Genomic DNA, 12,500 nt, shown 5'->3' with positions numbered 1-12,500 from the left:
TCTTACATACTGCACACAGCCTCCCAAATCCTCCAAAGATCACCATAGATGCCCCTTAAAGACGCTATTGGTCTATTTAAGACCACCTGAAAATCCTAAATGCCCCCTACAAAACCACCAATACCCCTTGGCGGAGAGGGTGAGCGAGCCAATTCCCCCCCCCCCTCAGTACCATCCGGACCCCGCCCCTGCTCCGGCAGCTCTGGATGACGTTTTGACGGATCGACGGTTTCATCGCAGGGAGCCGTTCTTCGAGGGGATGACTCGCGATGACGAGGATGAGGACGACGAAGACAATGATACGGGTTTCGGGCGTGGCCAAGGGCCCGGCTTTCACTTTGGCTTCGGGCCGGACGGGCGGAACTTTGACGAAGGATTTACCGGACTCTTCCAGGAGATGGACGAGCTTTTCAGAGGAATGGGAAGCTGGGAGATGCCCGTGAAACAGTTTGGTGAGTCACCAAATCACAGTGCGGCGCTCCCTCAGTACTGACCCTCCGACAGTGCGGCACTCCCTCAGTACTGACCCTCCCACAGTGCAGCGCTCCCTCAGTACTGACCCTCCCACAGTGCGGCGCTCCCTCAGTACTGACCCTCTGACAGTGCGGCACTCCCTCAGTACTGACCCTCCCGACGGTGCGGCACTCCCTCAGCACTGACCCTCCCACAGTGCGGCACTCCCTCAGTACTGACCCTCCCACAGTGCGGCGCTCCCTCAGTACTGACCCTCCGACAGTGCGGCACTCCCTCAGTACTGACCCTCCCACAGTGCGGCGCTCCCTCAGTACTGACCCTCCGACAGTGCGGTGCTCCCTCAGTACTGACCCTCCCACAGTGCGGCGCTCCCTCAGTACTGACCCTCCCGACGGCTCCCTCAGTACTGACCCTCCGACAGTGCGCCACTCCCTCAGTACTGACCCTCCCACAGTGCGGCGCTCCCTCAGTACTGACCCTCCGACAGTGCGGCGCTCCCTCAGTACTGACCCTCCGACAGTGTGGTGCTCCCTCAGTACTGACCCTCCCACAGTGCGGGGCTCCCTCAGTACTGACCCTCCCGACGGCTCCCTCAGTACTGACCCTCACACAGTGCGGTGCTCCCTCAGTACTGACCCTCCCACAGTGCGGCGCGCTCTAAGTACTGACCCTCCCACAGTGCGGCGCTCCCTCAGTACTGACCCTCCCACAGTGCGGCGCTCCCTCAGTACTGACCCTCCCACAGTGCGGCGCTCCCTCAGTACTGACCCTCCCACAGTACGGCGCTCCCTCAGTACTGACCCTCCCACAGTGCGGCTCTCCCTCAGTACTGAACCTCCCACAGTGCGGCGCTCCCTCAGTACTGACCCTCCCACAGTGCGGCGCTCCCTCAATACTGACCCTCCGACAGTGCGGTGCTCCCTCAGCACTGAACCTCCCACAGTGCGGCGCTCCCTCAGCACTGACCCTCCCACAGTGCGGCGCTCCCTCAGTACTGACCCTCCCACAGTGCGGCGCTCCCTCAGTACTGACCCTCCCGACGGTACGGCGCTCCCTCAGTTCTGACCCACCCACAGTGCGGCGCTCCCTCAGTACTGACCCTCCCACAGTGCGGCGCTCCCTCAGTTCTGACCCTCCTGACAGTGAGGCGCTCCCTCAGTTCTGACCCTCCCACAGTGCGGCGCTCCCTCAGTACTGACCCTCCTGACAGTGCGGCGCTCCCTCAATACTGACCCTCCGACAGTGCGGTGCTCCCTCAGTACTGAACCTCCCACAGTGCGGCGCTCCCTCAGTACTGACCCTCCCACAGTGCGGCGCTCCCTCAATACTGACCCTCCGACAGTGCGGTGCTCCCTCAGTACTGAACCTCCCACAGTGCGGCGCTCCCTCAGCACTGACCCTCCCACAGTGCGGCGCTCCCTCAGTACTGACCCTCCCACAGTGCGGCGCTCCCTCAGTACTGACCCTCCCGACGGTACGGCGCTCCCTCAATTCTGACCCACCCACAGTACGGCGCTCCCTCAGTACTGACCCTCCCACAGTGCGGCGCTCCCTCAGTTCTGACCCTCCTGACAGTGAGGCGCTCCCTCAGTTCTGACCCTCCCACAGTGCGGCGCTCCCTCAGTACTGACCCTCCCACAGTGCGGCGCTCCCTCAGTACTGACCCTCCTGACAGTGCGGCGCTCCCTCAGTACTGACCCTCCCACAGTGCGGCGCTCCCTCAGTACTGACCCTCCGACAGTGCGGCACTCCCTCAGTGCAGACCCTCCCACAGTGCGGCGCTCCCTCACTACTGACCCTCCCACAGTGCGGCGCTCCCTCAGTACTGACCCTCCCACAGTGCGGCGCTCCCTCAGTACTGACCCTCCCACAGTGCGGCGCTCCCTCACTACTGACCCTCCCACAGTGCGGAGCTCCCTCAGAACTGAACCTCCAACAGTGCGGCGCTCCCTCAGTACTGACCCTCCGACAGTGCGGCGCTCCCTCAGTGCTGACCCTCTGACAGTGCGGCGCACCCTCAGTACTGACCCTCCCACAGTGCGGAGCTCCCTCAGTACTGACCCTCCCACAGTGCGGAGCTCCCTCAGTACTGACCCTCCCACAGTGCGGAGCTCCCTCAGTACTGACCCTCCCACAGTGCGGCGCTCCCTCAGTACTGACCCTCCCACAGTGCGGCACTCCCTCAGTATTGACCCTCCGACAGTGCGGCGCTCCCTCAGTACTGACCCTCCCACAGTGCGGCACTCCCTCAGTACTGACCCTCCCACAGTGCGGCGCTCCCTCAGTACTGACCCTCCGACAGTGCGGTGCTCCCTCAGTACTGACCCACCGAAAGTGCGGTGCTCCCTCAGTACTGACCCTCCCACAGTGCGGCGCTCCCTCAGTACTGACCCTCCCGACGGCTCCCTCAGTACTGACCCTCCGACAGTGCGCCGCTCCCTCAGTACTGACCCACCGAAAGTGCGGTGCTCCCTCAGTACTGACCCTCCGACAGTGCGGCGCTCCCTCAGTACTGACCCTCCGACAGTGCGGTGCTCCCTCAGTACTGACCCTCCCACAGTGCGGGGCTCCCTCAGTACTGACCCTCCCGATGGCTCCCTCAGTACTGACCCTCACACAGTGCGGCGCGCTCTAAGTACTGACCATCCCACAGTGCGGCGCTCCCTCAGTACTGACCCTCCCACAGTGCGGCGCTCCCTCAGTACTGACCCTCCCACAGTGCCGTGCTCCCTCAGTACTGACCCTCCCACAGTGCGGCGCTCCCTCAGTACTGACCCTCCCACAGTGCGGCGCTCCCTCAGTACTGACCCTCCCACAGTACGGCGCTCCCTCAGTACTGACCCTCCCACAGTGCGGCTCTCCCTCAGTACTGAACCTCCCACAGTGCGGCGCTCCCTCAGTACTGACCCTCCCACAGTGCGGCGCTCCCTCAATACTGACCCTCCGACAGTGCGGTGCTCCCTCAGCACTGAACCTCCCACAGTGCGGCGCTCCCTCAGCACTGACCCTCCCACAGTGCGGCGCTCCCTCAGTACTGACCCTCCCACAGTGCGGCGCTCCCTCAGTACTGACCCTCCCGACGGTACGGCGCTCCCTCAGTTCTGACCCACCCACAGTGCGGCGCTCCCTCAGTACTGACCCTCCCACAGTGCGGCGCTCCCTCAGTTCTGACCCTCCTGACAGTGAGGCGCTCCCTCAGTTCTGACCCTCCCACAGTGCGGCGCTCCCTCAGTACTGACCCTCCTGACAGTGCGGCGCTCCCTCAATACTGACCCTCCGACAGTGCGGTGCTTCCTCAGTACTGAACCTCCCACAGTGCGGCGCTCCCTCAATACTGACCCTCCGACAGTGCGGTGCTCCCTCAGTACTGAACCTCCCACAGTGCGGCGCTCCCTCAGCACTGACCCTCCCACAGTGCGGCGCTCCCTCAGTACTGACCCTCCCACAGTGCGGCGCTCCCTCAGTACTGACCCTCCCGACGGTACGGCGCTCCCTCAGTACTGACCCTCCCACAGTGCGGCGCTCCCTCAGTACTGACCCTCCCGACGGTACGGCGCTCCCTCAGTACTGACCCTCCCACAGTGCGGCGCTCCCTCAGTTCTGACCCTCCTGACAGTGAGGCGCTCCCTCAGTTCTGACCCTCCCACAGTGCGGCGCTCCCTCAGTACTGACCCTCCCACAGTGCGGCGCTCCCTCAGTACTGACCCTCCTGACAGTGCGGCGCTCCCTCAGTACTGACCCTCCCACAGTGCGGCGCTCCCTCAGTACTGACCCTCCGACAGTGCGGCACTCCCTCAGTACAGACCCTCCCACAGTGCGGCGCTCCCTCACTACTGACCCTCCCACAGTGCGGCGCTCCCTCAGTACTGACCCTCCCACAGTGCGGCGCTCCCTCAGTACTGACCCTCCCACAGTGCGGCGCTCCCTCACTACTGACCCTCCCACAGTGCGGAGCTCCCTCAGCACTGACCCTCCCACAGTGCGGCGCTCCCTCAGTACTGACCCTCCGACAGTGCGGCGCTCCCTCAGTGCTGACCCTCTGACAGTGCGGCGCACCCTCAGTACTGACCCTCCCACAGTGCGGAGCTCCCTCAGTACTGACCCTCCCACAGTGCGGAGCTCCCTCAGTACTGACCCTCCCACAGTGCGGCGCTCCCTCAGTACTGACCCTCCCACAGTGCGGCGCTCCCTCAGTACTGACCCTCCGACACTGTGGCACTCCCTCAGTACTGACCCTCCGACAGTGCGGCTCTCCCTCAGTACTGACCCTCCGACACTGTGGCACTCCCTCAGTACTGACCCTCCGACACTGTGGCACTCCCTCAGTACTGACCCTCCGACAGTGCGGCACTCCCTCAGTACTGACCCTCCCACAGTGCGGCACTCCCTCAGTACTGACCCTCCGACAGTGCGGTGCTCCCTCAGTACTGACCCTCCCACAGTGCGGCGCTCCCTCAGTACTGACCCTCCGACAGTGCGCCGCTCCCTCAGTACTGACCCACCGAAAGTGCCGTGCTCCCTCAGTACTGACCCTCCGACAGTGCGGCGCTCCCTCAGTACTGACCCTCCGACAGTGCGGTGCTCCCTCAGTACTGACCCTCCCACAGTGCGGCGCTCCCTCAGTACTGACCCTCCCACAGTGCGGCGCTCCCTCAGTACTGACCGTCCCACAGTGCCGTGCTCCCTCAGTACTAACCCTCCCACAGTGCGGCGCTCCCTCAGTACTGACCCTCCCACAGTGCGGCGCTCCCTCAGTACTGACCCTCCCACAGTGCGGCGCTCCCTCAGTACTGACCCTCCGACAGTGCGGTGCTCCCTCAGTACTGAACCTCCCACAGTGCGGCGCTCCCTCAGTACTGACCCTCCCACAGTGCGGCGCTCCCTCAGTACTGACCCTCCCACAGTGCGGCTCTCCCTCAGTACTGAACCTCCCACAGTGCGGCGCTCCCTCAGTACTGACCCTCCCACAGTGCGGCGCTCCCTCAATACTGACCCTCCGACAGTGCGGCGCTTCCTCAGTACTGACCCTCCCACAGTGCGACGCTCCCTCAGTACTGACCCTCCCACAGTGCGACGCTCCCTCAGTACTGACCCTCCCACAGTGCGGCGCTCCCTCAGTACTGACCTTCCCGACGGTACGGCGCTCCCTCAGTTCTGACCCACCCACAGTGCGGCGCTCCCTCAGTACTGACCCTCCCACAGTGTGGCGATCCCTCAGTACTGACCCTCCTGACAGTGCGGCGCTCCCTCAGTACTGACCCTCCGACAGTGCGGCGCTCCCTCAGTACTGACCCCACCGACAGTGCGACGCTCCCTCAGTACTGACCCTCCGACAGTGCGGCACTCCCTCAGTACTGACCCTCCCACAGTGCGGCGCTCCCTCAGTACTGACCCTCCCACAGTGCGGCGCTCCCTCAGTACTGACCCTCCCACAGTGCGGCACTCACTCAGCACTGACCCTCCCACAGTGCGGCACTCCCTCAGGACTGACCCTCCCACAGTGCGGCGCTCCCTCAGTTCTGACCCTCCGACAGTGCGGTGCTCCCTCAGTACTGACCCTCTGACAGAGCGGCGCTCCCTCAGTACTGACCCTCCCACAGTGCGGCACTCCCTCAGTACTGAACCTCCGACAGTGTGGCGCTCCCTCAGTACTCACCCTCCGACAGTGCGGCGCTCCCTCAGTACTGACCCTCCCACAGTGCGGTGCTCCCTCAGTACTGACCCTCTGACAGAGCGGCGCTCCCTCAGTACTGACCCTCCCACAGTGCGGCGCTCCCTCAGTACTGACCCTCCCACAGTGCGGCGCTCCCTCAGTACTGACCCTCCCACAGTGCGGTGCTCCCTCAGTACTGACCCTCTGACAGAGCGGCGCTCCCTCAGTACTGACCCTCACACAGTGCGGTGCTCCCTCAGTACTGACCCTCCGACAGTGCGGCGCTCCCTCAGTACTGACCCTCCGACAGTGCGGCGCTCCCTCAGTACTGACCCTCACACAGTGCGGTGCTCCCTCAGTACTGACCCTCCGACAGTGCGGCGCTCCCTCAGTACTGACCCTCCGACAGTGCGGCACTCCCTCAGTACTGACCCTCCCACCGTGCGGCGCTCCCTCATTACTGAACCTCCGACCGTGCGGCGCTCCCTCAGTACTGACCCTCCGACAGTGCAGCGCTCCCTCAGTACTGACCCTCCCACAGTGCGGCTCTCCCTCAGTACTGACCCTCCGACAGTGCGGTGCTCCCTCAGTACTGACCCTCTGACAGAGCGGCGCTCCCTCAGTACTGACCCTCCCACAGAGCGGCGCTCCCTCAGTACTGACCCTCCCACAGCGCGGCGCTCCCTCAGTACTGACCCTCCCACCGTGCGGCGCTCCCTCATTACTGAACCTCCGACAGTGCGGCGCTCCCTCAGTACTGACCCTCCGACAGTGCGGCGCTCCCTCTGTACTCACCCTCCGACAGTCCGGAGCTCCCTCAGTACTGACCCTCCGACAGTGCGGCGCTCCCTCAGTACTGACCCTCTCACAGTGCGGCGCTCCCTCAGTACTGACCCTCAGTACTGACCCTCCCACAGTGCGGCACTCCCTCAGTGCCGACCCTCCGACAGTGCGCCGCTCCCTTAGTACTGAACCTCCAACAGTGCGGCACTCCCTCAGTACTGACCCTCCCACAGTGCGGCGCTCCCTCAGTACTGAACCTCCAACAGTGCGGAGCTCCCTCAGTACTGACCCTCTGACAGTGCGGCGCACCCTCAGTACTGACCCTCCCACAGTGCGGAGCTCCCTCAGTACTGACCCTCTGACAGTGCGGCGCACCCTCAGTACTGACCCTCCCACAGTGCGGAGCTCCCTCAGTACTGACCCTCCCACAGTGCGGCGCTCCCTCAGTACTGACCCTCCCACAGTGCGGCGCTCCCTCAGTACTGACCCTCCGACAGTGCGCCGCTCCCTCAGTACTGACCCTCCCACAGTGCGGCGCTCCCTAAGTACTGACCCTCCGACAGTGCGCCGCTCCCTCAGTACTGACCCTCCGACACTGTGGCACTCCCTCAGTACTGACCCTCCGACAGTGCGGCTCTCCCTCAGTACTGACCCTCCGACACTGTGGCACTCCCTCAGTACTGACCCTCCGACAGTGCGGCACTCCCTCAGTACTGACCCTCCCACAGTGCGGCGCTCCCTCAGTACTGACCCTCCCACAGTGCGGCGCTCCCTCAGTACTGACCCTCCGACAGTGCGGCGCTCCCTCAGTACTGACCCTCCCACAGCGCGGTGCTCCCTCAGTACTGACCCTCCGACAGTGCGGTGCTCCCTCAGTACTGACCCTCTGACAGAGCGGCGCTCCCTCAGTACTGACCCTCCCACAGAGCGGCGCTCCCTCAGTACTGACCCTCCCACAGTGCGGCGCTCCCTCAGTACTGACCCTCCCACAGTGCGGCGCTCCCTCAGTACTGACCCTCTGACAGTGCAGCACTCCCTCAGTACTGACCCTCTCACAGTGCGGCGCTCCCTCAGTACTGACCCTCAGTACTGACCCTCCCACAGTGCGGCACTCCCTCAGTGCTGACCCTCCGACAGTGCGCCGCTCCCTCAGTACTGAACCTCCAACAGTGCGGCACTCCCTCAGTACTGACCCTCCCACAGTGCGGAGCTCCCTCAGTACTGACCCTCCCACAGTGCGGAGCTCCCTCAGTACTGACCCTCCCACAGTGCGGCGCTCCCTCAGTACTGACCCTCCGACAGTGCGCCGCTCCCTCAGTACTGACCCTCCGACACTGTGGCACTCCCTCAGTACTGACCCTCCGACAGTGCGGCTCTCCCTCAGTACTGACCCTCCGACACTGTGGCACTCCCTCAGTACTGACCCTCCGACACTGTGGCACTCCCTCAGTACTGACCCTCCGACAGTGCGGCACTCCCTCAGTACTGACCCTCCCACAGTGCGGCGCTCCCTCAGTACTGACCCTCCGACAGTGCGGTGCTCCCTCAGTACTGACCCTCCCACAGTGCGGCACTCCCTCAGTACTGACCCTCCGACAGTGCGGCGCTCCCTCAGTACTGACCCTCCCACAGTGCGGCACTCCCTCAGTACTGACCCTCCCACAGTGCGGCGCTCCCTCAGTACTGACCCTCCGACAGTGCGGTGCTCCCTCAGTACTGACCCACCGAAAGTGCGGTGCTCCCTCAGTACTGACCCTCCCACAGTGCGGCGCTCCCTCAGTACTGACCCTCCCGACGGCTCCCTCAGTACTGACCCTCCGACAGTGCGCCGCTCCCTCAGTACTGACCCACCGAAAGTGCGGTGCTCCCTCAGTACTGACCCTCCGAAAGTGCGCCGCTCCCTCAGTACTGACCCACCGAAAGTGCGGTGCTCCCTCAGTACTGACCCTCCGACAGTGCGGCGCTCCCTCAGTACTGACCCTCCGACAGTGCGGTGCTCCCTCAGTACTGACCCTCCCACAGTGCGGCGCGCTCTAAGTACTGACCATCCCACAGTGCGGCGCTCCCTCAGTACTGACCCTCCCACAGTGCGGCGCTCCCTCAGTACTGACCCTCCCACAGTGCCGTGCTCCCTCAGTACTGACCCTCCCACAGTGCGGCGCTCCCTCAGTACTGACCCTCCCACAGTGCGGCGCTCCCTCAGTACTGACCCTCCCACAGTGCGGCGCTCCCTCAGTACTGACCCTCCGACAGTGCGGTGCTCCCTCAGTACTGAACCTCCCACAGTGCGGCGCTCCCTCAGTACTGACCCTCCCACAGTGCGGCGCTCCCTCAGTACTGACCCTCCCACAGTGCGGCTCTCCCTCAGTACTGAACCTCCCACAGTGCGGCGCTCCCTCAGTACTGACCCTCCCACAGTGCGGCGCTCCCTCAATACTGACCCTCCGACAGTGCGGCGCTTCCTCAGTACTGACCCTCCCACAGTGCGACGCTCCCTCAGTACTGACCCTCCCACAGTGCGACGCTCCCTCAGTACTGACCCTCCCACAGTGCGGCGCTCCCTCAGTACTGACCTTCCCGACGGTACGGCGCTCCCTCAGTTCTGACCCACCCACAGTGCGGCGCTCCCTCAGTACTGACCCTCCCACAGTGTGGCGATCCCTCAGTACTGACCCTCCTGACAGTGCGGCGCTCCCTCAGTACTGACCCTCCGACAGTGCGGCGCTCCCTCAGTACTGACCACACCGACAGTGCGACGCTCCCTCAGTACTGACCCTCCGACAGTGCGGCACTCCCTCACTACTGACCCTCCCACAGTGCGGCGCTCCCTCAGTACTGACCCTCCCACAGTGCGGCGCTCCCTCAGTACTGACCCTCCCACAGTGCGGCACTCACTCAGCACTGACCCTCCCACAGTGCGGCACTCCCTCAGGACTGACCCTCCCACAGTGCGGCGCTCCCTCAGTACTGACCCTCTGACAGAGCGGCGCTCCCTCAGTACTGACCCTCCCACAGTGCGGCACTCCCTCAGTACTGAACCTCCGACAGTGTGGCGCTCCCTCAGTACTCACCCTCCGACAGTGCGGCGCTCCCTCAGTACTGACCCTCCCACAGTGCGGTGCTCCCTCAGTACTGACCCTCTGACAGAGCGGCGCTCCCTCAGTACTGACCCTCACACAGTGCGGTGCTCCCTCAGTACTGACCCTCCGACAGTGCGGCGCTCCCTCAGTACTGACCCTCCGACAGTGCGGCACTCCCTCAGTACTGACCCTCCCACCGTGCGGCGCTCCCTCATTACTGAACCTCCGACCGTGCGGCGCTCCCTCAGTACTGACCCTCCGACAGTGCAGCGCTCCCTCAGTACTGACCCTCCCACAGTGCGGTGCTCCCTCAGTACTGACCCTCCCACAGTGCAGCTCTCCCTCAGTACTGACCCTCCGACAGTGCGGTGCTCCCTCAGTACTGACCCTCTGACAGAGCGGCGCTCCCTCAGTACTGACCCTCCCACAGAGCGGCGCTCCCTCAGTACTGACCCTCCCACAGTGCGGCGCTCCCTCAGTACTGACCCTCCCACCGTGCGGCGCTCCCTCATTACTGAACCTCCGACAGTGCGGCGCTCCCTCAGTACTGACCCTCCGACAGTGCGGCGCTCCCTCTGTACTCACCCTCCGACAGTCCGGAGCTCCCTCAGTACTGACCCTCCGACAGTGCGGCGCTCCCTCAGTACTGACCCTCTCACAGTGCGGCGCTCCCTCAGTACTGACCCTCCCACAGTGCGGCACTCCCTCAGTACTGACCCTCCCACAGTGCGGCACTCCCTCAGTACTGACCCTCCCACAGTGCGGCACTCCCTCAGTACTGACCCTCCCACAGTGCGGCTCTCCCTCAGTACTGACCCTCTGACAGTGCGGCGCTCCCTCAGTACAGACCCTCCCACAGTACGGCACTCCCTCATACTGACCCACCGACTGTGCGGCGCTCCCTCAGTACTGACCCTCCGACAGTGCGGCGCTCACTCTGTACTGACCCTCCCACCGTGCGGCGCTCCCTCATTACTGAACCTCCGACAGTGCGGCACTCCCTCAGTACTGACCCCCTGACAGTGCAGCTCTCCCTCATTACTGAACCTCTGACAGTGCGGCGCTCCCTCAGTACTGACCCTCCGACAGTGCGGTACTCCCTCAGTACTGACCCTCCGACAGTGCGGTGCTCCCTCAGTACTGACCCTCCCACAGTGCGGTGCTCCCTCAGTACTGAACCTCCGACCGTGCGGCGCTCCCTCAGTCCTGACCCTCCGACAGTGCGGTGCTCCCTCAGTACTGACCCTCCCACAGTTCGGCGCTCCCTCAGTACTGACCCTCCCACAGTGCGGTGCTCCCTCAGTACTGACCCTCTGACAGAGCGGCGCTCCCTCAGTACTGAACCTCCCACAGTGCGGCACTCCCTCAATACTGACCCTCCGACAGTGCGGTGCTCCCTCAGTACTGAACCTCCCACAGTGCGGCGCTCCCTCAGCACTGACCCTCCCACAGTGCGGCGCTCCCTCAGTACTGACCCTCCCACAGTGCGGCGCTCCCTCAGTACTGACCCTCCCGACGGTACGGCGCTCCCTCAGTTCTGACCCACCCACAGTGCGGCGCTCCCTCAGTACTGACCCTCCCACAGTGCGGCGCTCCCTCAGTTCTGACCCTCCTGACAGTGAGGCGCTCCCTCAGTTCTGACCCTCCCACAGTGCGGCGCTCCCTCAGTACTGACCCTCCCACAGTGCGGCGCTCCCTCAGTACTGACCCTCCTGACAGTGCGGCGCTCCCTCAGTACTGACCCTCCCACAGTGCGGCGCTCCCTCAGTACTGACCCTCCGACAGTGCGGCGCTCCCTCAGTGCTGACCCTCTGACAGTGCGGCGCACCCTCAGTACTGACCCTCCCACAGTGCGGAGCTCCCTCAGTACTGACCCTCCCACAGTGCGGAGCTCCCTCAGTACTGACCCTCCCACAGTGCGGCGCTCCCTCAGTACTGACCCTCCCACAGTGCGGAGCTCCCTCAGTACTGACCCTCCCACAGTGCGGCGCTCCCTCAGTACTGACCCTCCGACAGTGCGCCGCTCCCTCAGTACTGACCCTCCGACACTGTGGCACTCCCTCAGTACTGACCCTCCGACAGTGCGGCGCTCCCTCAGTACTGGCCCTCTGACAGTGCGGCGCTCCCTCAGTACTGACCCTCCGACACTGTGGCACTCCCTCAGTACTGACCCTCCGACACTGTGGCACTCCCTCAGTACTGACCCTCCGACAGTGCGGCACTCCCTCAGTACTGACCCTCCCACAGTGCGGCGCTCCCTCAGTACTGACCCTCCGACAGTGCGGTGCTCCCTCAGTACTGACCCTCCCACAGTGCGGCACTCCCTCAGTACTGACCCTCCGACAGTGCGGCGCTCCCTCAGTACTGACCCTCCCACAGTGCGGCACTCCCTCAGTACTGACCCTCCCACAGTGCGGCGCTCCCTCAGTACTGACCCTCCGAAAGTGCGGTGCTCCCTCAGTACTGACCCTCCCACAGTGCGGCGCTCCCTCAGTACTGACCCTCCCGAC

At 64.3% G+C, this 12,500-nt stretch overlaps 1 protein-coding gene across 1 annotated transcript in view; it reads left to right on the top strand.

Moving 5' to 3' along the window:
* Positions 1-220: 220 nt before the first annotated feature.
* hax1 (HCLS1 associated protein X-1) overlaps positions 221-12,500 on the top strand; it is a 36,731-nt gene continuing 24,451 nt past the window's right edge. Inside the window, exon 1 of the mRNA XM_072490491.1 lies at positions 221-452. Within this exon, the coding sequence (XP_072346592.1) occupies positions 260-452 (193 nt within the window). The 5' untranslated portion in view covers positions 221-259. The remainder of the gene's footprint in view (positions 453-12,500) is intronic.

This window comes from Scyliorhinus torazame, chromosome 26 (assembly GCF_047496885.1).
Source record: "Scyliorhinus torazame isolate Kashiwa2021f chromosome 26, sScyTor2.1, whole genome shotgun sequence".
In the NCBI taxonomy this organism is placed as follows: Eukaryota; Metazoa; Chordata; class Chondrichthyes; order Carcharhiniformes; family Scyliorhinidae; genus Scyliorhinus; species Scyliorhinus torazame.
This window is presented reverse-complemented; position numbering and strand designations above follow the sequence as displayed.